At 40.2% G+C, this 24,612-nt stretch overlaps 1 protein-coding gene across 1 annotated transcript in view; it reads left to right on the top strand.

The window, feature by feature from the left end:
- Nucleotides 1-24,612, top strand: part of CD109 (CD109 molecule) — a 134,933-nt gene that overhangs the window by 79,660 nt on the left and 30,661 nt on the right. Inside the window, exons 15-23 of the mRNA XM_068985506.1 lie at nt 3,633-3,785; nt 8,677-8,751; nt 9,271-9,331; nt 13,551-13,692; nt 14,755-14,872; nt 16,718-16,831; nt 18,659-18,877; nt 19,903-20,047; nt 23,682-23,858. Coding sequence (XP_068841607.1) covers nt 3,633-3,785; nt 8,677-8,751; nt 9,271-9,331; nt 13,551-13,692; nt 14,755-14,872; nt 16,718-16,831; nt 18,659-18,877; nt 19,903-20,047; nt 23,682-23,858 — 1,204 coding nt within the window. The remainder of the gene's footprint in view (nt 1-3,632; nt 3,786-8,676; nt 8,752-9,270; nt 9,332-13,550; nt 13,693-14,754; nt 14,873-16,717; nt 16,832-18,658; nt 18,878-19,902; nt 20,048-23,681; nt 23,859-24,612) is intronic.

Consider the following 24,612-nt stretch of genomic DNA (forward strand, 5'->3'; position numbering starts at 1 on the left):
GGGGAATCAATCAAGGCTCTTTCTTGATGATTAACACTTCAAAGTGAAAAACGCTGGCTTAAAACTCAGTATTCAGAAAACTAAGATCATGGCAACCAGTCCCATCACTTCATGGCAAATAGATGGGGAAACAATGGAAACAGCAACAGACTGATTTTCTTGGGCTCCAAAATAACTGCAGATGGTGACTGCAGCCATGAGATTTAAAGATGCTTGTTCACTGGAAGAAAAGCTATGACAAACCTCAGTAGCATATTAAAAAGCAGAGACATTTCTCTGCTAATAAAGGTCCATATTGCCGGGAGCCAGCTTGAGGAACTCCGCCCACGGCAAAGGTCATGAGGAAGGAGGCTTGGCATATGCAAAGGCGTGATCAAGCTTCAGGAAACCCCCTGTTCCCGAGCATCTAACCCCAAAACCAGAGTCTGTTTTATGCTCTTATGCCGGGAGCCAGCATGAGGAACTCCACCTATGGCAAAGGTCATGAGGAAGGAGGCTTGGCATATGCAAAGGCGTGATCAAGCCTCAGGAAACCCCCTGTTCCCGAGCATCTAACCCCAAAACCAGAGTCTGTTTTATGCTCTCACCTACACCTCTGACTTTACAGGGGGCTCTCCCCCATAACCGTTTCTCTCGGAGAAGGAGTAAACGTGCAGCTCCAAGGCAATAAAAATTCTTGGGCGTGACAAGAGTGTTTCAACTTACAAACTCCTCTGAAGGTTATCTAGCCCACCTGTATAGGTTTGTCCGGCCACATGTAATTGTTTACAGCCTCCCAATCTGAGAGGCATGAGATGTTTTAGACTTACTAAAGGCAAATTCTTTTGGGGAGTTAGGAATTATTAGTATAGTGGGTTGGTTAGGAATTATATTGGTGAAGGGTTTTTCATTTGTTGTATCAATAATTGCTGCTAATTCCCTGCTCTGGGTGGGACAAGGATGTCTCAGGTCAAACCTCTCTGCTGACAGACTAGCTTGTGTGACAGGATTATCCATACTCCTGCCACATGATTGTTTACTACCTCTTAACCATAAACAGCACAGAGAGTTTTGGAGTATTTTGAGAGTCTTAATTAGCATAGGGCTTTTTCTTCTTGTTGAGTCAATGATTGCCTCCAGGCCTCCATATCCTTAGGCACCTGGGAATATATTAATCAATGTATTTGGAATATAGCAAAGGAAATATAGTAGTTTGATGTTAGCAATACTAGACTTTTTGAGTTAATGGATTTTCTCTTTTGTAATAGATCACTGTACTTTATTATAAATCACTGTGTCCTTGTTATGTAAAAATGTAACTTTATCACTATCTTAAGACCAAATAGATCTTAAGGGGAGCATTGGTGAAAGGATTTTCATTTGTTGGGCTGATGTTTGCTGCTAAATCTCCATGTTCCCTACCCTTATAATGAATATAACTAACATATAGGAGAAATAAGTATTAACCTTTAAGATTAATCATGTTAACCTTGGGTTAAATAAATTCCTTTCTTGATTGTAACTCATTACACCCTCACCCTATAGGAATGTAACTTTATTTGGAGGGTGGTGTCTGGTTTAAGAAAAAACACCCTTGGAAGAAATAAGTTTTTTGGTTATCAGAAAGAAAGGATCATAAAATGTCAGCAGGTCTCACTCATGGCCAGAAGATGATGTACCTTTTTTATACATTTATGTGAAGCACCTGATTTTGATAAAGGTCAGGACTGCTGACTCCCGGGTGACTCTGTATTCATCCCTATGTGTAACAAAAGGTATATAAGCAAACCCCAAAATAAAGAAATCGGATCAGTTTCCGGAAAGACTGATTCCCCCATGTCGCTTCTTTCTTGCTCCCGTTTTTCTGGCTGAATTCCCATCTGGAGCATGAATGCTATTCCGCATAATCCAAGTTATTCAGCCTCTTTTTCTCCACTAATCTTCCTACTACACTATCCATTTCTAATCTCTCTATACCTGTGATTAAATATGTATTTTTCCAAAGACGCCGACTCCGTCCCCACCTTTGAATCACCCTGGATCCACCGGGGCTGGACCCCGGCACCATGTAGTGTAAAAGTTATGGTTTTCCCAGTAGTCATGTATGGATGTGAGAGTGTTAGTTGCTCAGTCGTGTCTGACTCTTTGTGACCCTATGGACTGTAGCCCACCAGGCTCCTCTGTCCATGGGATTCTCCAGGCAAGAATACTGGATTGGGTTGCCATGTCTTTCAGGGGATCTTCCCACTGAGGCATCAAACCCAGGTCTCCCGCATTGCAGGTGGATTCTTTACTGTCTGAGCCACCTGGGAAGTTGATATATGGTCCAGTGGATGTGAGAGTTGGACCATAAAAATTCTGAGCACCAAAGGATTTATGCTTTCAAACTGTGGTGTTGGAGAAGACTCTTGAAAGTCCCTTGGACTGCAAGGAGATCAAACCAGCCAATCCTAAGGGAAATCAACCCTGAATATTCATTGGAAGGACTGATGCTGAAGCTGAAGCTCCAATACTTTGGCCAGTTGATGCAAAGAGCTAACTTATTGGAAAAGATCCTGATGCTGGGAAAGATTGAAGGCAGGAGGAGAAGAGGACAACAGAGGATGAAATGGTTGGATGGCATCACTGACTCAATGGGCATGAGTTTGAGTAAACTCAGGGAGATTGTGTAGGACAGGGAAGCCTGGCGTGCTGCAGTCCATGGGCTTGCAAAGGGTCGAACATGACTGAGTGACTGAATGATGACACTTCAAAAGGATGAATCCCAGATCTTTGAGAAAGACATTTCTGCTGGTAAAACTAGCAGGAAGCTGGGAAAAGGTTTATATCTCAAAGGAGCAGAGAATGCATTTACAATTGCAGATTTTCTAAGGAAAGGGAAAGCATGTGGTTAATGTCAGGTAGAAGCCTGTCTAACGCTCAGGTAAGCTGAGGGGTTCTTTAAGGCCACCTTAATCAGGTGGTACAGCCACTGGGGCATGGGATTGTTGGAGTAGATCTGGGCAAGATGATCATTCCTAGGAGGAAGAAGCCTTCTGACAAAGCCATGAGGTCCAGCCCTGGGTGAGAGGATTGGTGCTCTTTCAGAAGTACCAGTAGGACTATGTGCTTTGCTGAGGGTTAATGACAGCAAGCTGAGGCAGCCATCGAGGCACAGAGCAGCGGGCCTGACTGGTGTTGGTCTGAGGCCCTCCTCCTGGGGAAAGGCACCCCCGCCCAGCGCAGGCAGTTGTGTGTCCCCAGGGGCTCTTACTTGCAGGCGCTCACTTCTGAGTCCAGGTGGCCAACGTGCAGGCACGTTCTGTACTTGCTCGTGGATGCGGACCCTCCCCACGTATGACAGACACTGTCTTCTCTTCAGTACCGGCTAGCAGCTGTGGGGTGGGAGATGGAGAAAGGGAAGAAGAAGGGTAGAGAAGTGAAGGAAAACTTTGATATGTACCCCAGTGAGAGGTTCCATGACTTGAGAACACTGTGGAAGTAAAGTTTGTTTTTACTCCTTTCCCTGGAGAAGACTTGTGTATAGTTTTGGAATGTCCCTGAGCCAACACAAGTGTAGACTTCGCTAGATTTTGTCATTGATCTGCTATTGATAAGACATGAAGTGCTTTAAAAAAGTGTATTATATCAATACTGCTTTTTCACTTTCTTAGATACAGCTGTTTTGGAGTAAAGCCAATGCTGAACCATCTGAGAAAGTCTCTCTCAGGATCTCTGTGACACGGCCAGACTCAATAGTTGGTATTGTAGCTGTCGACAAGAGTGTGAATCTGATGAATGTCTCAAATGATATTACAATGGAAAATGTGAGTTTAGCCATTTTTTTTCATTACAAAAATACACATTGAAAGAGAAAAAAAAGAAACTTTACTGTGTTACTTCCAAGGTTTAAAGGAAATTTCATTTTTCAAGTATAAGTCAGTAATAGTAAAGCTTCTGAATGAAAGGGATCTGCATTCCAGTTGTCATGTTGGAAAGAGTCTATTGTGGTCAACTGTCTTTGCCGTCTTACATGAAAATTGTCACCTAAAGTTTCCCCTCATTTTCAAACTATATTTTAACTGAAGACACTTGAGAAAGTACTAGGAATTGGACTTGCACATTTATGAATGACACTGGAGAGAGCTTTAGGTAATTGTAAAATACTTTCTATTTTGGTTACACATGATGGTTATAAATAATTACAGTCCTCACTGAATCAGGAATTTATAGTATGTTGAGGGAGTGAAATCATGTTAATCTTCAGAAAACGTACAAGTCAAGAAATATATGGACATCTAGTGTTATGTCAGCTAATCCCCTATTCATCAGTCATTTAATTTTTATTTGTAAGTCCTTTGTATATCCTTGGCAGTAGAAATGTAGACTGCATGAACTATATCCATTGATTGATTAACTACAGCAATTAACAGCACTTCAGGAAGAAAGATATATGTGTATAGGCTAGTTTGGACATATTGTTGTAAAATCAGTCCATTTGAGAAAAATGTGTTTTTCTTCAGCCTATCCAGCAAATTTTTCTCATTTTTTAAAATTTTTATTTTTTTATTAATTTTTTTTAAACTTTATTTTGCTTTACAATACTATATTGGTTTTGCCATACATCAACATGAATCTGCCATGGGTGTGCACGTGTTCCCAATCCTGAACCCCCCTCCCACCTCCCTCCCCATACCATCTCTCTGGGTCATCCCAGTGCACCAGCCCCAAGCATCCTGTATCCTGCATCAAACCTAGACTGGTGATTCATTTCTTATATGATATTATACATGTTTCAATGCCGTTCTCCCAAATCATCCCACCCTCTCCCTCTCCTACAGAGTCCAAAAGACTGTTCTCTACATCTGTGTCTTTTTTGCTGTCTCGCATACAGGGTTATCGTTACCCTCTTTCTAAATTCCATATATATGCGTTAGTATACTGTATTGGTGTTTTTCTTTCTGGCTTACTTCACTCTGTATAATCGGCTCCAGTTTCATCCACTTCATTAGAACTGATTCAAATGTATTCTTTTTAATGGCTGAGTAATACTCCATTGTGTGTTTAAAAGTAAAAAAACCTTTAAAACCCATCAGTCACTTTTTTTCTCTTGACTTTACTTAAATTAATTTATTCTAAAAAATCTATAGCATTTTGCACTTGATTTAACTGATAATAGTATCTTTCATTTTACAACTTGCTAAATATCTTAATAAATACATTATTTCATTTTTTCTTCCATATATATGTGGACACACAGAAATACACACACATGTGTTCTCCCTCAGTGTCTGTCTTTATATCTCACTGTGTATTTACATTAAATCCTGTCATATATAAGATTGCTATCCCAGCTTTCGTTTCACACTTGACTGGTATGTTTTTCCATCATTTTATTTTCAATCCTCTGTAAGTTTTTAAGTATATCTTGTAGACAGTATATTATTGTATTTTGCTTTTTTTAAAAAAATCTAATCTGACAGTATCTTAATAAACTTATTTAACCCATTTACAAATTAGTCCTTGTTCTAATTAGGACTTATTTCTGCTTTTTTATTTGATAATTTAGACTACTTCCTTTTCGTTTCTTTTCATTCTTCTTTCCATGGTTTTGGAAGTTACACATTCTATTTTTGTTCCCAGGATAGATGTCCTTATCTCATGTATTGTGCTCATATTTTTTTATCCTTATTGATTTTCTTTTGTATCTTTATCTGACAAGTCAAGCATTTTGGTGTGCCCTCATATTCTTACACATCCTTTTTGTCTCTCCCTGTCCCCATCTCCTTCCCCAGCCCTGGCCAGATCATGTTGCTGTTGTATAGAATTTTAGTTCTTTGTCATAATGAATTGCCTGTTCAGTCTATGCTGTCCCTTAATTTTTTTATTCTGGAAATTATTTCTTCCTATAGTTCTTCTTCTGTCCACTTCTCCTTTTCAGAGATTGGCAGATATTAGCACTTCTACTTTTTTCCCCTCCATATTTCTTATGCTTTTTTTGTCTCTTTCATCTTTCTCGTCTGTATTTCTTTGGGTGAGTTCCTCAGTTGACTCTTTCAGTTGGTAGATATCCTACTTTTATATCAGCTATTATATTGTTAATTATTATTTTCACTTGTTTTTTTCCTTGTTTTATATTGCTAATATTTTCTCATGTCTGTATTTACTGTGTTTATTTTAAATTCTTGAGCTGACTTTTCAGTATTCAGCTCACATGCTGTATGTGGTCCAGTTGGACGTCTTTTATGGAAACTATACTTGTTGGATATAGTTTCGATATCTAGTTGGCTATCTAGTTGATTTGGCAGCTGTTCTGTCTGTTGGGGAAGCTGAACACCAGGCTCCCACCCATGGAACTCTTGTCAGTTTAAAGAGAGGGGACGGGCTGAGCTTCAGGGACAAGAACTACGCTCGATTCTCCCTGTGTGCCGCCCCCTCCCACTGACGGTTCATTTTTAAGCTCCTCGGGAAACACAGCCCAGGAAGAGGTAGTCTCCTGAGCTGATGACCCAGCAGCTCGGAGGGGTGGGAGGAGGGGGGGGAGGAAAAGGGAATGCTTGAAGGCCAGGGGTCTGTCTCAATGTTTCCTGGCTCTGTCACACCAGAAGGGCAGAGGTGCTGACTTGGTATTATCCTGGCCATTATTATCCTGGCATCATTAGCGGACTGCCTGCCTGCTGCCTGCTGGTTTTGGCAGTGAATTGCCAGGAATGATTGTCTTAAGGCTACCTCCTGAAGAGAAGCACAGGTAGAATTTAAAAGCCTCTTCCAGCCTGCTGCATGTATCAGCTTTCTGCCGTCTACTTCCTCCAACGCCCCAACTGGAGATACCCTTTGCTCTTCCAAGGGTTTTCTTGCTCTGCTCATAGGAGTTTCTTGCTTGCTTTTCATATTTCTCTAGTGTTGGCTCTAGAGGACGGAGTCAGGAGCCTATGATAATGGACCATTTTCCTTTCTTTCATTTTTGTTAAATTTATATATGCTGTCCAGAGACTTGTGAATGCCTTGGAATAATTTAAGTGTCTTAGGTCTTCCAGGACTAATCTGCAGATAGCAGACTTCCCTTGCTTCAGCTTTCTCACTGAACCAGTGAGAAAAAGAGCATCTCTCTTCCTCATGCAAGAGATGCTTCTTCCTAGAAAATTCCATTGATTGACACCTGCATTGCACATATAGGTATTCTGTGCAGAGTTTGAGTTATGGAATGAGAAACTTTGCTCTCCATCCTGTCTGGCTCTGGCTTCATTGTCTACAGTTGGGCAAACTGTATTGGCCAGCTTGTTGAGATATTTTGGAATTTTCTGTTTCCTCATTCTGTTGCTTGCTTCTTGATGCCTATTCTAGCATCATGTTTCCTTTCCATGGGTGTGGCAGTGCTCTCGTTAGTAAAGCAGAAGCAGTGGCTTGGGTGTTTAATGTTAAACTTGATATGTTTTTAAACTTAGAATCTTCCAAATTCTTTTCCCTGTCTTAACTTCCCAATCTTAATGCTAATATAATTGAGGTAAATGTATCAAAATACTGACTAAAAGGTTATAATATCCTAACTTTTTTTTTTTTTACCATAGTAAAATATATATAACATGAAATTTTCCATTTTAACCATTTTTAAAAGTATAGTTCAGTGGCATTAATTATTAACAATATTGTACAACCATCATCACTGTTTATTTCCAAGATTCTCATCGTGCTAAACAGAGACTCTGTGAGCATGAAGCAATAACTCTTCATTACCTCCTTCCCTTTGCGACACGGGTAGCCTCTAAGCAAATTCTGATCTTATGAATTTGCTTATTCTAGATATTTCAGATGAGTGGAATCATGCAATATTTGTCCTTTTGTATCTGCTTTATTTCACTTAGCAAAATGTTTTTTAAATTTGTTTTTAGTTGAAGGATAATTGTTTTACAACGCTGTGTTGGTTTCTGCTGTTCAACAACGTGAATCAGCCATAAGTATACATGTGTTCCCTCCCTCTTGAACCTCCCTCCCACCGCGTGCCCCCGTCCACCCCTCTAGGTCATCACAGAGCACTTGGTTAAGCGCCCTGTGTTATACAGCAACTTCCGTTAGCTATCTGTTTTAACATGGTTATGTATATGTTTCAAAGCTACTCTTTCAATTTATCTCACCCTCACCTTTTCCCACTGTGTCTACAAATCTGTTTTCTGTGTCTGCATCTCTATTCCTGCTCTGCAAACGGGTTCATCAGTAGCATTTTTCTAGATTTCATAAATACACATTAATAAATTTTTTTCTTTCTGACTTAACTTCACTCTGTATAACTGGCTCTAGGTTCATCCACCTCACCAGAACTGACTCAGATTCTTAACTGATATTTTTTAAGGTCTTTGTTAACCATCACATTGACCCTATTTATCTTTGTCAAAAGTGTGAGTCATTTTAAATGCTGATCTCTATGTGTTGGCTTTGTCAACAAGCCCATACTTCTTAGGAACTCTTGATTACTGAACAGAATAAAAATAAGTTTAAAGAAGAAGTGTATTTTTGGCAGACTGAATTATGAACATGGCATTGACATATTCATTATTCCTCCATTTGTGTCATTTTCAAATTTGATAAGCATGTGGTCTGTTTGATGTAGCACATTTGATAGGCATGTGTACCTGTCTGTTATTCACGGTATGCATCAGAAACGTTGAGAGGGCAGAACACACTGACATGAGTGCTTTCATTCTGTGTGCTTTATCTTCTTAGGTGGTCCATGAATTGGAACTTTATAACACAGGATATTATTTAGGCATGTTCATGAATTCTTTTGCAGTCTTTCAGGTATGTTTAGTTTGCTATATAATTTGAAAATATATTAATATATTTACTGCTGTAAAACTGATTTCAGAATTAATGATCTGAATTATGAAATACTAACCTCTTAAATGTGTTACTGAAGTGCAGTGTGGTATATAAGTGTAATTTGAAATTGAAAGATGGTCATCCTTCTAGTCTTAGAAGCAAAGGAGTAAATTCATCATTAGAGAAATAATGGAATTACCATTAAACAAGTAATTTCTTTCTTTTATATCACTTTCCTTGACTTTGAAATAGCTCTTTCTGCATGTGAGAATGTGTGTTTGTGTGCTTGTGTGTGTGTCTGTGTGTCTTGTTGTGAGAGGCAGTACCTCATGTATGTATTTAAATTCTCAAAAATGAGCAAGAGTTAAAAAAGCAAAGGGAGATATTTTCACGTGTGACACAAAAAACAGCAAGAGTGAATTAGGGGTGTAGGCAACTGATGATTTAGAGTGCGCTTAAACTTTTATTTTAAAAGAAAATTAAAATGATTCTTTCTAGGAGTGTGGCCTCTGGGTATTGACGGATGCAAACCTTGTGAAGGATTACATTGATGGTGTTTGTAAGTGAAATCTGGCAAAGTGCTTTTTAAGTCATTAAGTCTTTCATCTCAGGTATTTATAGTTACTTATGTAAGTATGAATACATTCTGGTTGAATGTGGATATTGTAATTTTCATTTTCTGTTCTCTTATCCTATAGTGTTTGGAGTTTAATGTATTTGAAAGTACATCTGGGCCATGACATGGAGTGGTCTTCAGCTCCTGTTTAGATCTTTCTAATGATTACTTTCCATTTTCTCTCTGTAACTTTGACATGGCTATATGTCTGGACATATTGAAAGATCTTATGCCTCCAATTTGTATTGTAAACTCTGATGTTACTTTGGAATTAGTCAAATAGAGGCAACATATTTTTGAAACATTTCTGTTCTCTAGCTTTTTATTGTTCACCTAGAAAATAGCCCAGATACCACGAAGTATGCTGTCCACACACACACACACACACACACACACACACACACACACACACTCACACACACACACTCACACACACACACACACACACACACACTCACACACACACACACACACACACACACACACGTCTCCTCAGTCTGCGTTCTTCCCAGGCAGGATCACATCGCACATCCCCGTTCCCTGGATTGCTGAGTAGAGTTGACCACCCAACTAATTAAAGGATGTGCTTTAAGAAAAATTCATAAAGTGTTCTACTTGAATTGTTCATTTTAACTTCTTCTAAAAAATTAGCTGATTGATTAGACTGTGTCGGGTCTTAGTTGCACTACGGGGGGTCTTTGTCACGACATGTGGGATCCTTTGTGTGGTGCAAGGACTCTCTAGTTGTGGCACGTAGACTCGGTAGTTGTGATGTGGGGGTAGCAACTTGGTAGTTGCTTCAAAGCATGTGGGATCTTAGTTCCTGGACCAGGGATCGAACTCTTGTCCCCTGCATAGCAAGGTGGATCCTTAGCCACTGGACCACCAGGGAGGTCCCCATAAAATATTTTGATTGAAGGAAATGTATAAATGAGAATGATTAATTCTAGAGGCTGTTCTCACTTCTTTCAGGTAAAATGATACGAAATCATCTCGAAAGACTACAGAGCTATCATAGTTGCTATCCATGAATTTCTACCCCATGTTCCCCTACTAAACTCCAGACTCTCCATTTTGGGGTTGGTTCTTGACACCGTAGGACACCTGAGCCTCTGTCCTGAAGTTTTAAGAACAATTTTATAGTCTTCAAGATTTTGTGAAGTCATTATGATCTCTGTGTGTGTTAAAGACACATGGCACTTTTAGCTTTCTTCATATAATCATTTATCCTAGGCAGCCTTCCAGCCAATCTGATTATGCATGCTTTCTCTGTTGGTCTCAGCTTTTACCCATCTTTGTTTATGTTTACTTATCAAATCCTGGTGCTCACTATCATACTCATTCTATTGTTAGTAACACTCATTGTAATCTTTACCTTTTCTGAGAACCTTCTACGTTTTCACTGTAACAGAAGAAACATGATACTTTTACTGGTATATTATGTTCCTGGAAACCTTTCAAGTAATTGACATTAATTTTTCTGCCTCTCTTCTGGTTCATGATCTGAAGGTGCATGTTGTTGTTTAGTTGCTAAGGCGTGTCTGACTCTTTTTGGGACCCTATGGACTGTAGCCTGCCAGGCTCTTGTGTGCATGGAATTCAGGCAAGAAGACTGGAATGGGTTGCCATTTCCTTCTCCAGGGGATCTTCCTGACCCAGGGATCGAACCCACATCCATCCCCTGCATTGGCAGGCAAATTCTTTACCATTGAGCCACCAGGGAAGCCCCCTACCCCCAGTAGGTGTATAGAGTTCAGTATTTTCTTGACTACTTCAAGACCGCTGTTCAGCAGTCCTCAGTTAAAAGCCCCTTATCATTTGAAACTCAAAAATTTCAATCACATATCCTCTAATCAACATTCAGTCACCTGCTTTCCCTTTCCCTCTATGTTAATGACTCTCACAGAAGAGTCAGAGTCTGACTGCTTTGTCTTCTTGGGGGATTTGAATGTGTGGGTGGCCTGTCTACTGTGCACTGTCACATGAATATCACCATGGCAACAGTAGTCATAAGGTCACGTCATCACCTACCATAGATCTACCCCTAACATTTCAAATGCCTGTCCTCACTCCCCTATTCTGTTAAGTGTCTTCTTTGATTTTGACCTCTCCTGGTTATTTTTGGTCACTGACTCCTTCTGCCCATACTTGCCCCTAGTACCTGGACCATGGGCTTCCCAGGTGGCTCAGTGGTAAAGAAACTGCCTGCCAATGCAGGAGATGCAGGTTTGATCCCTGGATAGGGAAGATACCCTGGAGAAGGAAATGGCAACCCATTCCAGTATTCTGGCCTGGGAAATCCCATGGAGAGAGGAGCCTGGTGGGCTACGGTCCATGGGGTTGCCAAAGAGCTGGCAGCAACAACCTGGACCACGTGGTCAGTCGGTTTGGTAGAATTCTTCCCTAATCCCTGGTCCTTCCATGACATCTTCCCCATTAAATTCAACTCTGGAACAACTTGATTGTTTTTCTTACCCCTCCTGATTCTGCACCCTGATGCCCCACAAATACCTTAAATTCTAGGTGTCACAAACCATTGCTCTTCCCTAATATGATTTGACTGATACATGAGCCCTTGAGTTGATACGATTCCATATATCTGTTAATGAAATCATCATCTACCCGCATGTTCGCATCAGAAACCCAAAACTCATCCTTCTTTCCTCTCTGCCAGATGCAGAACAGCACAGTGATTAAGAAAGGAATTTACCAAGAAATACTTCTGACTTTCAACCCTGGCTTTATGACCCCGAGGAAATTCATTAAGCTACCTAAACCTCAGGTTTCTCCTTGAATTATAAGCAGTAGTAATATTGCCTCTATTACAGGGCTGTTAGGAGTTTAAATCCAGAAGCATGCAAAGTGCCTTGCACTTGTTTGGTACTCAGAAATCTGCAATTACCTATTATCAGTAGATGATTCTCATATTTGCCTGGCATGTAGGAGGCAATGGAAGTTCAAGCTTGGTCTAGTAGGGCAAACCAACACACAGGTAGAAGAGTGTGCTGAGGGGTGTGATGGGGCGGGAGAGTGCGGTGGGGATGCACAGAGCTCATCCAACTGGGAGGCCAAGCAGAGTTATCTCAAGGCTGTCCTTCCTCTCCTCTGCTGGGTCCCGGCTCCCGGGTAGCGTGAGAACCTTCCGTTTCTCCTACGTCCATTCCCCCATCTCTAAACCACTGTTCTCACTGAGACCAGAGTTTCCTTTATAAAACATGGAATAGATCACGTTTCTAATTTATTTTAAAACCTTCAGTAGATCGTCACTGCTTAAAGGATCAAGCCCAAATCCTTCAGCATGGGCTAACTGATATTTTAAAATCTGGACCCAGGCATTCTTTCTCTTCTCTTTATGCCAGTCTTCCCTAATAAGCAGTCATATTCTCGACATCCCTTTGTACTTAGCTTACTTTTTTTCACCCTTCTTGTATGGGATATTCTTTACCTGAAGATGTAAGGAAAATGTAATGCAATACACAACACAATATGGATTTTTTTTTCTAGCTGCACCCTCTTCATTATTCAGTTTCTATGTGAAATCAGCTGTTCTCTGCATGGTAGACATTTCGCCTGAGTGGACTGTCACTCATGTATTTGTTTGCCTTCTCCGTAGACAGTGGGTGGAGCTCATTGCATTCATCTTTGAATCTTTGGTAACTTCTTCAGTAAAATTTTATTTTTTAACATTTTGTTTTGATATAGTTTTAGGCTTATAGAAAAGTTGAAAGAATAGAGTTAGGTGATCCAGTATCTGTGTGTCAGTGTGACTGTTTTGTAAGAAAAAAAGGTAATAAGCTGGATTTTTGTAGCATCTTGTGGCAGGTACAGCCTAAGGCATTCAGCACTAGGAATCTAAGAAGAAGAGAATAGCAGAATTGGAGGTAACATTTAAAAATGGGGTTTAACGTATTTTTTTTGCAGCTGAACTGCAAGTAGTTTTTTAGGTATTGGTTGTAGGGCCAGAGAACTTTTTTTCCCAGCTCTACCATAATTGACCATGTGGCTTGGGGTAAGTGACATGACTTCTGTGGGTCTCGGGTGTCAAGGAGAAGATAAACTGTAAGGGCCTTGTCAGCTGAGAGATGCTGTAATTCTGTGGACTAGGTTTATGAACATTATCTACTGTGACTTTCCCCTAACAGTTGTCAATGCTTACTTGTAGATGACAGCGTAGAGTTGGCTGAGAGGTTTGTGGATGAAAATGAAGGCTACTTGGTAGATCTTCATGACTTTTCTCTGGGTAGCAGTCCACGTGTGAGAAAGCATTTTCCAGAAACTTGGATTTGGCTAGACACCAACATGGGGTATGGATTAAAGTTCTTTGTCTGAATATATTTTGTTTGGTCTTAGTTTTAAGTAAGTTTTGCCCTCTTTCTAATGTTTCAGTATAAACATAGTGTGATAAAGAACTAAATAGATCAAGGGTTTTTAAAGAATGATATTAATTGTATCTAAATATAGTATTTAATTGGAGAAGAAAATGGCAACGCACTCCACTATTCTTGCCTGGAAAATCCTTTGGATGGAGGAGCCTGGTGGGCTATAGTCTGTGGGGTCACAGAGAGTTGAACACGGCTGAGCAACTGAACACACACATGCATAGTATTTAATAAAGCTGTATGCAAATTGTGACAGTAAGAGTATCCTCAAGGAGAAGACAGGCCTTTTCTGAAGAAGAGTGATGTTAATTTCCCTGAAGTCGCATGGTTCTCACTGGGGGAAGACTGCTGGGAGTTCCTTTGTTGCTTGGGGTGGGAAGCGCTCACGATTGTTCCTTCTGCCTTGTGGTGCCCCATTAAACATCCCTGTGAGCCACAGGCAGAAGAGGTGTGGGTATTGAAAAGAATTCAGTTTAGCTAACAAACTCTGTGCTAATGGCACGATGACTCAACAAGTAAATCATGAAATCTGCATATATTGTGAGTCAGCTATTTATGGAAACTTGAAATAAGACACGAGTCACACCTCCAAAAACAAATAACAGCATTGACAAGAATACAGAGGGAAATATTTATGCATATTGAGAGAGACAAACGGGAGTTAAATTTGGAAAAGTGTAGTTAGTATCTATATAAAATTTTTGAAAATGATGCTTGTCTTACAGATATAAATATTATAGAAAGATTTTTATTGGCATATGGATCAGTTTGCAGTGTTATGACCTTATTATGACCTGTTCCTTGAGAACTTGGAATGTATTATTTTATGCTTAAATCATTAAAAAAATCTAGATATGTATATTATTTGGAAAATTAAAATTTCCCAAAACATGAAAATTCTTCCAAAACATGGTTTAGGTTATGTTGGCCTGTTTTGAAGTGTGTTTGTTCTTGGTTTTGTGACTTTTATGTTTACCTTGACTTCAGTTCTAGGATTTACCAAGACTTCGAAGTTACTGTGCCTGATTCTATCACTTCTTGGGTTGCAACTGCTTTTGTGATCTCTGAGGATTTAGGTCTTGGACTAACACCTGCTCCAGTGGAGGTAGTATACCAAAGAGCTGCTTATAGATGGTACAATGCCACGAAGCGAAGAGAGTGTCAGCTCCTCAATGGATTTTTAAACAGTGATTGCTTGTGATGTTGATCATAGTTTGGAGATTTCTTGGTGTTTCCTTTTTGTTTTTTTATCTGTTTTACACCTTCAAGTGTGAACTGTATTAAACTGTCAACTGTGCTAGCTCTGTATTGAGATTTGGATAGTCAGTTTATTGTTGACTGAGTCCAGTCACTTCCAAAGGCCAGAAGAGAAAGAATGCCCTCTTTAAAGATGAGTAGAACTCAGAATGTCCCCTAGCAAACATTCCTTCACAACTCTTTGGTCAAATTATATCCCGTGTCACTTCCTAAACCATCACTGACAAGAGGAATATAATGACTGTGATTGGTCTTAGACCAGTAGCTTTTAGCGCTGCCATATCTGAAGCTGGTTTTTAAAAACATATTTTGTTTTGTCCCTCAACCATCTATGCAAATGAAATGCATAGAAAATTTAATATACCTTCATATTCAAGTAAAATAATCAGTAAGATGTCCTAAGTGAAGTACCAAGGAGAAATAAAAGGAAAGTAATGTATAATAAAATAATATGCTTTTTAGTATGTAAGTGGCCAGGCATAGTTGCACAGGAAGGCTTAGTAACATATTTGAATATTTATGTGGTACATAGAATCACCTTGTGTGCAACAGCTGCAAAATACAATTTGATATACATGTATTGTTTTAGCAATGCGAAAACCTCGAGTGGTGCTGCCTGTGGTGATGTAAAGTTTTGAAATAGTGAAGAAGTTTTGGTAAAGTTACAAAACAAAGGGCAGTTTCCTCTTGATTTACAAAATAGTTGTATATTGATAGATGCTTTGGGTTTATACATGTGTTGTACTTAGGTTGTAAGTCCAGGTGTTATAACCAGGTGCTTTATCTACATGAAAGGACATTTAAGAATCATAAGGAACACAGGACAATTCTTCATTGTCTGGGACCGTCCAGAGCATGCAGACCTTCCCTGCTAAGTGCCAAGAGCACTCTTTGTGACAATCTGAGACTGCCACAGATTTCCAAATAAACTTCTAAGAAAGAATTCACTGCTGCCAGTGAGAAGCTTGGCCAACACTATCAGAGTTTCGGTGACCAACATATATGTATGTGTTCATATGCTGGGCTTCCCTGGTAGCTCAGACAGTAAAGAATCTGCCTGCACTCCAAGAGACCCCAGTTGGATCCCTGAGTCGGGAAGATCTAGAGAAGGGAATGGCTGCCCACTCCCGTATTCTTGCCTGGAGAATTCCATGGACAGAGGAGCCTGGCGGGCTACAGTCCATAGGGTAGTAGGCAAAAGATCATTTACTTTTCATAGGAGCCTAAGACAGATGCTGTTTCATTTGGGCAGTGGCTTTAAAAGCAGAATGATGGAATCGGCATGGCAGAGTAGTGGAAGAGGAGCTTGGCGATGGCCTCAGATACGGCGGGGTCCAGTTCTGGCTCTTGCACTTTCCAGTGTGCTCTTATACCAGTTACAGAGGTGGCTGAGCTTCAGGTTTTTTTCCTGTAAAATATGACCATAACACCTGCCTGCATAGGTGTGATGAAATAATTTGTATAAAGTCCCTGGTTCCTAGAAGGAGTGTCATAAAATATAGTGATTACTGTGTTATAAATCACAGCAGTATGCCCCTGTTTATTTAGGATAGGTTGCTGTTTTCTGTTGGTAGGCAAGAGGACATTTCTATGTGAAGCTACTAATAAGTGTCATAGGTTTTGTGAGATTTAAGTGTGTAAAGTGTGAAGCTCTGGACTTAAATAAAATCTGTATTCATTGTGTTCCTTCCAGCTCCAAGCCTTCCAACCATTTTTCATTTTTTTGAATCTTCCATACTCTGTCATCAGAGGTGAAGAATTTGCTTTGGAAGTAACCATATTCAATTATTTGAAAGATGCCACTGAGGTAATGTGCTAAAAAGTTTGTTCATCATTTACATGTCAGGAAAAAATGAAGAAAACGTGCTGGCATTGGGTTATGTAGTGTTTGGGCATCTACAAATTGTATGCATTTCTGGAATATTGAAAATAGCCGTACTTTGCCACCATTTCTTAAGCTTATTAATGTTGAAGGATATTGCTGGCATGTCTGGGCGTTTTCCCCTTAATTTCTAGTGCGGGTTCTTTGCTTTAGTCCCACAACTTCATTTCTTGACATCTCTTCCTCTTTCCTGCCCTTTCTCCCCACATTTCCCCCGTGCTCTACTCCCACACGGAGAATGTCTTGCCACTTCACACTGCCATTGAGTGCCCACTGCAACTGGCGAGAATTTATTCCTTTCAAGGACTGGTTTGGAACTAAGGTGTCTTCCTTGAGGAGTCTCACTCATGCTGTTAGGCTTGCGGTCCCCATATTCGTACAATATTTTATGTTTTTTTTTTTTTTTAATCTATTTTTAAAGGGAGGATAATTGCTTTACAGTGTTGTGTTGGTTTCTGCCTTACAGCAGCATGAATCAGCCATGGGTATACCTGTGTCCCCTCTCTCTTGGACCCTCCCCACCCCCCGCCATCCCACCCCTCTGGGTTATCACAGGGCACTGGGTTGAGCTCCCTGTGTTAATGTATTCTGTTTCCAAGGCTTTGATTTTTGAGTCATGGTCTGGTGTCCCCTCAGCCAATCAGTTCCCTGTAAGGCAGGGGTAGGTCCACTGTTTGTATTGTGCCCATAGTGGTGCTAATGAAATGATTCCCACACCACCCCCACCCCCAGACTAGGGATTGTAATTAACCTCACTACCATCGTCTCTTTAAGCACTATGTCTAGAGAATAAACTGGTTTTTATTTTCTAATTTTACTTTTTAATTTTCTCTTTATAGTGTAAAGAGCAAAAGATCTGGAGTCAGAATGCCCAGATTCGGTATCCATCTTGCCCACTTAATGACAAGTAACTTAACTGCAGTTTACTCATCTGTGGGAGGTGGGAGGGAGGTTCATGTTTGGGAGCTCATGTACACCCGTGGCGGATTCATGTCAATGTATGCCAAAACCAATACAGTATTGTAAAGTAAAATAAAGTAAAAATAAAAATCAACAAAAAGAAATATTTTGAGAAACAGATGAGAAAATAAGTGGGAAAAACAATTCGTAAAGTCTAAGATCCAGAGAAATGCTCTTCTTGGTGAGCCTGGCAACTTGATGTAGTCTACGAAAGTTTACAGCCAACATGTGCTTCAGGACTAGTGTCTGAGTCATACTCTTCTTGGAATAATTTTAGCAGAGATTCTCAATGAGTGTAATAACATTTCATCCTGTTTGCCTCAGGTTTTTCTAATGGGACTAGTGTCCCAGGATGACACAGCTGAGTAAGGCTGGTGGTAGTACCACGACATGAAATAACCCAGCTCTCAGAAAATGAGAGAATTTAATGTTAGTGGGAGTTTAATGTTAGACTTGAAGAAGGCCATTTCCCCACTTGTCTTGAGGTAGGTGGATAAAGAGTGAAAGCACTAGGTTTTTCTTGTTACCTCTACACGCTCTTCTTGGCTGAACCTTTCTGTCTCATTTTTCTCTAGTCTTGGGCCTCACAGATTTAACCGCATTTAAAAGGGTATGGCAACCCACTCCAGTATTCTTGCCTGCAGAGTCCCATGGACAGAGGAGCCTGGTGGGCTGCAGTCCATAGGATCGCAAAGAGTCGACTGAAGTGACTTAGCATGTATGCACAAAGCAGCATTTTACTGAGGAGCAATTTATTATACAGAACCTTTGATGACTTTTTTTTTCTTTCAGGTTAAGGTAATCATTGAGAAAAGTGATGCATTTGATATTTTAATGGCTTCGAATGAAATAAATGCCACGGGACACCAACAGACCATTCTGGTTCCCAGTGAGGATGGGGCAACTGTTCTTTTCCCGGTCAGGCCAACACGTCTGGGGGAAGTGCCCATCACGGTCACAGCTGTTTCACCTGCTGCTTCTGATGCCGTCACCCAGAGGATTTTAGTGAAGGTAAATACTTGAAGTCTAAAATGAAATGGAAATACATAATTGAAAAGGAAGCAGAAGATGGTTTTTCTCATGGTTAAATTTGTTTTCAAAACGTAGTAGGACATCTTCTCCACCCTCCAGGAATGCCTAATGTTTTTCTTATCTAAATGTAAAAATATATCATGCAATTGGAGGTAATTGCCAACGTCTTATTCAAATTTATAGTATGATTTTAAAGCAGGTTATATTTACACTCTGTGTGACTTTGGAATCCTGTTAAATTGTGTCAAGTTGATATATAGATTTTGAATTTTGGAATTCCTCAGTACAGGTAGAATAGGTTTTGTAGGTTTTTTTTCGGAGAAGACAGGATGCACAAATAGGCAACTCAGCATAGTGGATAAGCACTTGTGTTCTGGAGGGAGGCAGCCCTGGGTTTCATCCGAGCTCTGTCAAGGGTGCCTTTGGACAAGGTATTTAATCTCTGTCTTTGAATTATAAAAGGACCTATTCAGAGGGTTTCTCATCCCCTTTTTATCTTCTCCTTTATCATTTCCATTGCCATTCTGTGAACTATTTTCTCTAATTTAAAGAGAAAGTAAACATTTATTAACGAGTTTGAACCAAGAATCAAGACCTTGTAGGTACTTATCTAACCATACACAGGCCAGAGGATTAACTCATTATCTGCCTATGCTGCTGCTGCTGCTGCTAAGTCGCTTCAGTTGTGTCCGACTCTGTGCAACCCCATACACGGCATCCCACCAGGCTCCCCTGTCCCTGAGATTCTCCAGGCAAGAACACTGGAGTGGGTTGCCATTTCCTTCTCCAATGCATGAAAGTGAAAAGTGAAAGTGAAGTTGCTCAGTAGTGCCTGACTCCTAGTGAACCCAGGGACTGCAGCCCACCAGGCTCTTCTCTGTCCATGGGATATTCCAGGCAAGAGTACTGGAGTGGGGTGCCATCGCCTTCTCTGTTATCTGCCTATAGTTTTCTCTAAACAGAGGAATAGAGACCATGTTAATTGTGTTACTTTTTATCAACAGGCTGAAGGAATAGAAAAATCGTATTCACAATCCATCTTGCTAGATTTGACTGACAGCTCGCTACAAACTACCCTGAAAACACTGAGTTTCTCCTTTCCTCCTCATACAGTGAGTGGCAGTGAGAGGGTTCAGATCACTGCAATTGGTAAGAACAGAGTATATCACCCTCACTACTGGTTTATTTGTATATGGTAATACACATTTCTCATTTATTTGTCCATGCATTTTCTTTTTTAATAAATTATTTAAATTGAAGTACAGTTGATTGACCGTGTTTTGGGGAAACAGTAAAGTGATTCAGTTATACATATGTGTATATATATATATATATTTCACATCCTGTTCCATTATAGTTTATTACAAGAAATTGAATATAGTTGCCTGTAATATACAGTAGGTCCTTTTTAGGTATATTTTCTTATTTAATCCTAATTAAACAAGAAGGAGTTGTAAAAAGTTTTAGTTGCTGCCAACCACTGATTACAGTAAAAGGGCAGGTAAGATGTGTGTCTGGACCAGTTCTTCTCAGTCTTCAAGGCGCACATGGATCTTCTGGGGACTCTGTGTGAAGGCGGATTCTGGCTCAGTAGGCGTTCTGCATTTCTAACAGGTTCCCAGGTGTTGCTGATGTTTCTGGTGAGCAGTCCACTGTTTGAGTAGCCAGGCCACAGTATTGTGTGGCTGGAGGGAGGAGTTGTTCTGCCTTTGTGGCTCTCAGTCACTGGTGAATATCACAGCCTTCTGTGGAGCTTTGAAAATACGCAAATGTCCGGGTTCCACTCCCAGTCTACTCAGTGAGACTCCCTTGGGCTATGGCTAGGGCATGCATGTTTTGGAAAGGTTCTGCTAGTGCTTCTGACAACCAGAAGCTGAGGACCACTGCCTCGAGCGGTTCTCTGTGCAGAACACAAGTACCCTGTACCGTTCGAAGCTACCCACTGACTTAGTCTCCTTCTCCTAGTTGCCTTGGTAACCCCAAAGGACTTTCAACCATTAGAACTTTCACAGAAATGGCTTATTTGTATAGTTGTGCTTTACAAATAACTGAAAGAAATGTTTAGATTTTGTTGTTGTTCAGTCGCTCAGTCGTGTCCGACTTTGTGACCCCATGGACTGCAGCATGCCAGACTTCCTTGTCCTTCACTATCTCCTGGAGTTTGCTCAAACTTGAGTTGATGATGCTATCCAACCATCTCATCCTCTGTTGCCCCCTTCTCCTCCTGCCCTTAATCTTTCCCAGCATCAGGGTCTTTTCCAACGAGTCGGCTCTTTGCATCAGGTAGCCCAGGTATTGGAAATGTTTCGATTAATGACATCTAAATAATTTGTTAGGTCTTTGAGGTTTCAAGACCTAAGGCACTTTTTCAGAGGTTCTTTTGAATCTCACCTGCAGGTGTAGTGCTTTTTATTATTACTTCAATCAGTCCCTCTAGAGAGGGCTTTTTGGGGAGCTTAGATATAATTCTTAAAAAGAAATAAATCAACTCTCTGTTAAGGAGAATACATTGTGCTTAAGCACCTCCCACAGTGGTGGGGTGCTGGGAGATGGTATGGCATGTGGGCACACCTACAGAGGGAAGAGCTTTGAAGTTTTTTCTTTTTAAACTTTTTATTTTGTATTGGGGTAAAGGCTACCCACTCCAGTATTCTGGCCTGGAGAATTCCATAGACCATACAGTCCATGGTGTCGGAAAGAGTCAGACATGACTGAATGATAGCTTATGGTGAACGGTGTCGGATTTGTCATCTCCGAAGAAGATTTAACTTTGGGACCAGGGACCAGGCTTGATCACTCAAGAGCTTTTGTGTAGCAGAGTTTTACTAAAGTGAAAAAGAACAGGGAAAGCTTCTAACATAGACATCGGAAGGGGAACGGAGAATGCCCCCCTTGCTAGTGTTAGCAAGGGAGTTAAATACTTTTTAAATTGGTTATTACAGTAAATCAAAAGAATGTCTCAAGGTTGCAAACATCTTACTAGACTCACTCCCATAATATACATTTTAAGATAACAGAAGATTTAGAAGATTTTCAGGAAGGAGAAACATGTCCTCAAGCAGGATATATTATTGTTATATAATCCTTACTAAGGAATGTAGGAGAAAATGTTTGTCCTTTCCTCCTTGAGAATTTCAGACCCCTATCTCCTCCTTGAGAGCCCCAGACCCCTTTCTCCTCCTTGGGGACCCTGGCCTTCTTATCAACCTGCCTAGGAATTGATTCCCTCATGAGCGGCTTTCACTTTTTTTCATAGCCAGTTAACAGTGTTGTGGTAGTTTCGGGTGAACAGTGAAGGTACTCAGCCATACATATACATGCATCCATTCTCCCCCAAACTCCCATCCCATCCCGGCTGCCACATAACATTGAGCAGAGTTCCATGTGCTATACAGTAGGTCCCTGTTGGTTATCCATTTATAATAAAGCAGTGTATATATCTGGAGAAGGCAATGGCAACCCACTCCAGTACTCTTGCCTGGAGAATCCCATGGAGGGAGGAGCCTGGTAGGCTACAGTCCATGGGGTCGCAGAGTCGGACACGACTGAGCAATTTCACTTTCACATATGTTCATCCCCAAACTCCCTAACTATCCCTTCCCCCCAAGAGCCTTGAAGTTTGAGTGTGTACCATCTTTCCTTATGTTGGAATGAATCTGCCTGTGATTGTTGACTATTCTGAAGTTTAATTTTAAAGTTTGACTTAAAGTAATGTTTTTTTCAAGTTTTATTTTTATATAGTATTTATTTTAAAAGACCTGTTTGGTTTTTTATTTTCTATTAAAAAACCTATTTGTGTTTTACTTGGTGAATATTGGCTTGCTTCTTTGAATATTAAAAGTCCAAGTTTATGTTCACTTTGACTATTAAAAGCATAATGTGCAGGAGTGGTAATAATAAGAAACAAAACCTGCACTGGTGTTTACTTCTCTGAGTTAACATCTAAAGTTTAAGACATGGTACTCTTGCATGACTGCAGCCTACCCATGTGAAAGTCTTCCTCTCTTATTTGGATTCATTTTTCTAGGAGCAAGTTTTTAATAGGTATTTGGACTTGGAATGGTGACGTTTTTAAAGTAAACCACACTGACAAATGTTCTTCCCTGCACAGTTCAACCATAGTGAGGTCAAAATTAGAACTCAGCCTTTACATTTCTAAATTTTTACTTATTTTCTAGAGTCATGGTGTTAGAATGTAGGTAGAGGAATGTGGGTAAGAGTGTGTTTTGTTTAACTTTACATTATTAACTTTGAAAAGTACTTTTAACCCGTTTTGATCCTGAGATTCACTGAAACATATATACCAGTTAGTTTTACTTTGTTGTTGAAAATAAAGCACATTGAAAAATACCACAAGCCCTGTCCTTAGAACGTCATTTCTCAAGATTGTATAGTGTATTAGTAAGGAAGTCAAAATAAAGTTCTATTTATGTGAAGAATACTAATAGTAAAACTTTACTTCCCTGTGTAAGAATGATGATTTCCTAATGCAAATCCTGACATTTTGGTTAGAAATTAAAAAAAAAAAACTTACAGTTTGCTTATATGTGCTGTATCTTTGAGCTAAAAGTCTCCTAATTGTTGCATAATCTACAAGTTCAGTACCATTGTATAATCATTTATTTGACCAATCTTCCTAAAAGCCTGATGTAAAGTTTCTGCTGTGTTCCTGGCAGTGAGACAGTCATAGTGCTTCAGTGCTGGGCGCCTTCTGCTCTCTTTGCCACTAGGAGGTATGGTTATTGGGGATTTGCTGACCTTGATAAATATCTTGTGCTTTCAGGAGATATTCTTGGTTCTTCCATCAATGGCTTGGACTCCCTGATTCGGATGCCTTATGGCTGTGGTGAACAGAACATGATAAATTTTGCTCCAAATATTTATGTTTTGGATTATCTGACTAAAAAGAAACAATTGACTGAGAATTTAAAAGAAAAAGCCCTTTCTTTTATGAGGCAAGGTAAGCATTTTAGAAATATACTTTTTTTTGTAAAAATGCATTTGCTTCTGTTTTTGGTTTGTTTTGGGTCAGAGTTGACTCTAGACTGTATTTCAAAATGGACAGATTTTGTCTTTGCTGTGTGATTGTGACATGAGATGGTGTGGAATGTGCTAGAAGTGTTAACAGCTGTCACTACTTGTCCTCAGCTCCAGGCTCACTGACTGCTGCTAAGATGTTTGTTAAAGGAGTTTGATCCTGGAGGGGCTTATATTTTCATAAGGGATTGGAAATTTAATGTCACTTAAAAATCTGATGGTGAAGGACAGGCAAGGCTGGTGTGCTGCAGTTCATGGGGTCACAAAGAGGTGGACACGACTTAGTGACTGAACAACAACAAAAATCTGAAGAAATGAGTATTCATTGAGGCATTCCACATGTCTGGAGTATCTCTTAGGAGCCAGGGTCAGTTCCCATGCTGAGGCAGCAGGAAGTCAGGCCTTTCCTCCCAGGGAAGTCCGTGTTCAGTGGAGAAAGTCTGTATGTAGTGAACACGTGTGGCATCACGTGGAGGGGGCTTTTAACATTCGAAGTAGCTGGGGGCTAGGAGGGAAGAGTGAGTATGGGGCCCCCTCCTGGCCACATGGAAAACATGATAACTCTGCCCTGGCTCCCTAGGGAGGCTGATGCTGTTTGCAGACACACAGATGCTCTGTGTCTACAAGTTATTACTAATAATAATTAACATCGGTTGATGCTTACAAATGTGGCAGGC

The sequence above is a fragment of the Capricornis sumatraensis genome, chromosome 13 (genome assembly GCF_032405125.1).
Source record: "Capricornis sumatraensis isolate serow.1 chromosome 13, serow.2, whole genome shotgun sequence".
Taxonomy (NCBI): Eukaryota; Metazoa; Chordata; class Mammalia; order Artiodactyla; family Bovidae; genus Capricornis; species Capricornis sumatraensis.